Source organism: Setaria viridis, chromosome 1 (genome assembly GCF_005286985.2).
Source record: "Setaria viridis chromosome 1, Setaria_viridis_v4.0, whole genome shotgun sequence".
Lineage (NCBI taxonomy): Eukaryota > Viridiplantae > Streptophyta > Magnoliopsida > Poales > Poaceae > Setaria > Setaria viridis.
Genome location: NC_048263.2, coordinates 22890913 through 22896084, shown reverse-complemented (window position 1 = coordinate 22896084; position 5172 = coordinate 22890913). Strand labels below are relative to the sequence as shown.

The 5172-nt window shown below is 52.3% G+C and overlaps 1 protein-coding gene across 1 annotated transcript; it reads right to left on the bottom strand.

The window, feature by feature from the left end:
* Window positions 1–426: 426 nt before the first annotated feature.
* LOC140221630 (uncharacterized) lies at window positions 427–1296 on the bottom strand. The gene has a single exon (XM_072291371.1). It carries the CDS (start codon window positions 1294–1296, stop codon window positions 427–429), a length of 870 nt encoding a protein of 289 aa, XP_072147472.1.
* Window positions 1297–5172: the final 3876 nt, after the last annotated feature.

The following is a 5172-nucleotide window of genomic DNA, read 5'->3' as shown; positions in this document are numbered from 1 at the left end:
GAGCAAGCTGTTAGACAATAAAGTTATCTCAAGAAGCTAGTACTTAACAGAATGTGATCACAATTTACAAAAGAATCAATTATCTCAGGAAGCAGTAGTTAAGAGAATGTGATCACAATTCACAAAAGAATCAATGTACCAAGTCGGGACTTTACATCAGTTTTCAGACAAGGGAGCAGCGCAGCTACAGATCATCCTATTGGCACCAGCAGTTTGTGCCATCAGAAGAAGTATACACAAGTATACGCCTATCTATCTCGTCAGTGTATGCCTAATTCTCCATCTACCTCTTTCACTTAGTAATGCTCATCATACTCACAGGCAGCAGTCGGACTCAGTTTCCCCGCGCAGTGTGTTGATTTGGGTTCTCACTTCTCACCTGATTTCTCACCACTGCAGCTACCTCCCTTGTCTTGACTTGGACTCTTAATGGTCAGGCTCTCTACCTCTTGTTAGAAGTCGCTGTCTGGGACTATAGCTGACCCCGGCGGTGCTCTGGCCTGCATGTCGCAACTCATTGTCCAACAGAAAAATGTCTTGCTGCCTAGGTTTGAAGAACCTGTCAAGCTCACGGCATCTTATCCACGTCATAAGCTTCCTCTCCAATGTGACCATACTATGGGTGACATAGGCTGAGACACTCTGCTCTTCCCTTTTCTTCTTCCTGCGTAACTTACGCAGTTCAACAGGTTCTGATATCAAAGGCAGGTAAAACTCATCTAATGCTGGAAATGATATCCATCTGAGAGGACCATCTTCAGCGTGATTGTCCATAACTCGTATGTGCAGTTCTTCCCTTCGAGAGTCATACTTGTAGGCAAAACACACAACAACGTGGTAGTCGCCAGAACCAGGGAACCTATACTCCTTTGGTGTTCCTCTATAAACAATGTCACCAGTGGTTCTGTCATAATCACCAAATGCTGCCCATAGTGTTCCAATTACGGGACCATGGGCACAGATAAGCCGCATTAACTGATAACCACCAATATCATCCAAATAATGACAAACACTAATTGGAAGCTTGATTTTATTAGGCAAGCGTTCAGTTAGTACGCCCCCTTTCCGTGCAATAGCATTCAGAACCTCATGAATATGAGCCTCATCTTCGCTGCTCCAAATTCCACCCTTGTAGCAAGCCTTTTTAAGTTCTGAAGGAACCTTTGCTTTGAAAGTAAAAGATCCGCTGCCATTTACCCTCTCAAAAGCAAGCCTGTGCTGTGCCTCAATGCACATCGTGCATGCTGCAATTGAGCAGCTTCCTGACACGTAGAAACAATGCATTTGTTCAGTCATTGGTCATGTATCTAAGAGCGACATCAAGATGGGGTTAACTGGAAACAAAAGCAAGTTTAGTGGAACTTACCATCCTTTAAGGATTGGCTTTCCCATTACAGATATCCAACTAAATTCAGAAGGGGGCGTTGGCCGTTGTCGTTTGCCAAAGCAGCCTGCAATCCAGCTGAGAACTGAATTGCGGACAGATAGGAAACCCAGCCAGCCAATTCTTACTGCAGCACAGATGGTAGATGAAATAGATCCATCCCGAGGAGGTGGGAGCTCTAGAGCCTGTACTGCTTTGGCCTTAACGCTTCTCTTAAACTCCAAGAATGGCAAGCAAACAAAGAATTTGAAATTTAATTGAATCAGCGGGACAAATGTAACCAAAGTCAAATAAATGCAACGGTCTAATCAGTGGCTAGACGTGGACTCTCATAAGTTGGACTCTGTACCTTTGCTTTCTCCTGATTAAAGTTCTCAATAATAGCATCCGGGCTGGGGTAGATGATGTTGTAGTGCAGGTTCGTGTATAGCATGGTCACACGAGGAACTTTGTGATCAGGGGGTAGTTGATGATGACGACGTGGCGAACACGTGCTTCTTGGCATAGTGTCTTGGGAGCCTTCGCCAGTGTAGAGGTCTTGACCAAATTCTTGAAACAGATACTCCACCCCAGCGGCACCCGAAGTGCGTTGACAAGTGCTGTTATCTGAATATGATCTGTGAGGACCCTCGACTGTATAACTTCGACAAAGCACCACTGTTTTTAAAGAGGTAATGTCAGGTTTTCTCAAACAGATGCATTAGCAATTCAGATTCAGAACGAAGTAGTGCAAGAACCCAAGGGAAAGTAGTGGCGATTTCTGGATAAGTCTTGGCTTCCTTGTGGGGTTGCTGGACAGTAGGTACTGCTGTCCTTGTTGACTGGAGGAGGACAGTGGGGCTGTAGGTACTGCTGGTCCTTGTTGACTGGAGGAGAACAGTGGGGCTACAGCATATGCTTGCTGCAGCACCACTTTTGTTGACTACTTTTAGGGTAGGACAGTCCTAGGCATCTTAGACTAGATAGGACAGCATCAAAAAGGCATCTTAGACTAGCATATGCCTTGATGCTTGGCTGGTTGTCTGCTTGGCCAGCTATAAATATGTATCCCCAACCCTTGGTTGGACATGGTATTGTGGAAAGAAAACCCAGAAAATTGCCCCAACTCTTCCTAGTGCCATCCTCTCGATGAGAGTTACAGTTCAGATCCTAATAACTGGTATCAGAGCCGTACTATCCTGTAGCTTAAATATCTCCTGCTCACAACCCTCCCCAGCCACCTTTCATCCCCAGCCGGTAGCAGAGGCACCGGCTGTCCCTGCTCTCTCCTCTCCCTCTACGCAGACGAGCGACAGCTCGTCGGAAGCAGCCTCTTCCCCACGCAGCCCCCCGGTGGCGCGCTATGTCCGCAGGACAGTCTCAGCACTTGGTCGCCTCGAGCGCACGACGTCGGCAGGAGGCCGAGCTCGCTGCGGTAGAGGAGCGTACCCGAGTGGCGGCGGAGACCGCTGCGGCGGCGGCAAGGGCGTCGAGGCTGGCAGTGGCGGAGCTGACTGCAGCAAGGGCGGAGGCAGAAGCGGCGACGGCGGCAGATGCCGCACGTGCGGCGGCAGCGGAGCTCGAGACTCTACGTGGCGGTAGCATCAGCAGCGCTACCTCTGCTGATGGCGGTACCGACGTAGAGCTCGTGCAAGCAAGGGAGGCGGCGCAGGAACGGGCGGCGCAGTGGGCAGCCGAGCACCCCCGCGGGCGCGGCGGCGGCAGCCCCGACGGGCGTGCACGCGCCGGCAGCGCTCCAGGCGGGGGCGCGCGTGACGACCGTGTTCCTGACGGACATGGTGACCGCGACTTCCAGGGTGACCCGCACATCGAATTCACACTGGAGGTCCAGCGATTGCGGGAGAGGGCTGGCCAGCTGGAGGTGGAGATGGAGTTTGCTCGGCGGCACGGCGGCCGGGTCGACGGAGAGCGCGGCCCTTACAGGCAGCGTGGCTCTCCCTCCCCGGACCGCCGTCATGGCCGCCACGGGGCCCATGCTGTTGTCAGGGAAGTTGGCCCCGGTGGTGGGTGGCCTACCCTCACCAAGACCAACTACGTCGAGCGGGCCGCGGTGATGAGGGTGAGGCTCCAGGTGCGGCACATGTGGGAGGCAGTCCGGTACGGCGACGTCGACTATGATGAGGATCGACGGGCGCTGGACGCCCTCATCGCTGCAGTCCTGCCCGAGATGCAGTTCTCGCTTTCCCAGAAGCGGACTGCCAAGGAGGCTTGGGACGCCGTCGCTGCGGCACGCATCGGCAGCGATCGCGCCCACAAGTTCACACTGCAAGCACTTCGCAAGGAGTGGGAGAACCTGGCCTTCAAGCCAGGTGAGGACGTTGATGACTTTGCTCTCCGTCTCAACACTCTGTTGCAGAAGATGGTGCAGTACGGCGATGACACCTACGGTGAGGAGAGAGCTGTCAAGAAGCTCCTCCGCTGCGTACCCGAGAAGTACAAGCAGATCGCTCGCTCGATCGAGTCTCTACTGGACCTCTCCAGGATGTTGATCAAGGAGGCGATAGGTCGCCTCAAGGTCGTCGACAGCGACGAGTCACAGCCTCCCTCAGGGCCTGTCATCATTGGCGGGAAGCTCCATTTCACTCAGGAGCAGTGGGAGGCCCGCCAGGGTGATCGGAAGAAGGTGGAGCTGTAGGGATACGAGGTAGGCTACACTAGCGCAAATCAAAATTTCTACCGCGTAAAACCAGGAAGAACTGCCGTATAAGGATCACGGGATTACCACTCGACGCACTACTGGTGCGGAAAATGTAGATATGCGTCGATGCAGTGAAGACGATCACGTAGTTGTACGTAGGCGATCAACGTAGTCGTACGTAGTCGATCACGTCAACGTCCAGCAGCTCCTCAGCAGCTCGTCCACGTGCAGCAAGATCGCCCCCGGTGCCGCGGCTCGTCGGCGGCTCGTCGGCGGCTCGTCCAAGTGCTGCAGGCGCAACACCTCCAAGGTATCCACACGTGCAGGGAGGAAGCGTCGCAAGCCGGACTGCTAGATCCGCGAGTTGCAACAGGCGAGGGCGTGGGAGGCGCGGCAGGTGTGTTTCGCCAAAAGGTGTAAACCCTAGGGCGCCCCCACCCCTCTATTTATAGAGGTTCCTGACGGGCCTCTGGGTCCGAGGCCCATTAGTACTTCTAAACCTAATCCAACTCGGATTAGATCCGAATTGGGCTTCCAGCCCCTTAAGTGTGTGACCCTATGGGTTCGAATACGTATAGACATGGCCCGAGTACTCCTACTCGGCCCAATAGTCGGTAGCGGCCTCTAGCAAGACGTGCCAACTCCTATACGCACACGAAGATCATATCAGACGAACCATCATAACATAATATACATGCTATTCCCTTTGCCTCATGATATTTGGTCTAGCTTCAAGCCGACCGCTCTTTCTCGATCCTGTGATTCGGAATCCCTTTGTAGGTTAACTCTTAACCGTACGTAGCATGGCCATGCATTTTCGGATCCGATCACTCGAGGGGCCCAGAGATATCTCTCTCAATCAGAGAGGGGCAAATCCCATCTTGATTGACCATGTCTCATAGCATGCTTCTTGACAAACCCGAAAGCTACCTTTATAACTACCCTGTTACGGCGTAGCGTTTGATAGCCCCTAAGTAGGTCGATCCACATCTAGAATACATGCGACAATCTCAGGTCTAAGGACAAAGCGTATATTTTGTTTAAAGAGAGAACTACTTCTCGTGTTGGGTCAGTCCTAGCACATGTCTCCACATGTATCCACACTATTAGTTCAACATCTCCATGTCCATGACTTGTGAAACATCAACTA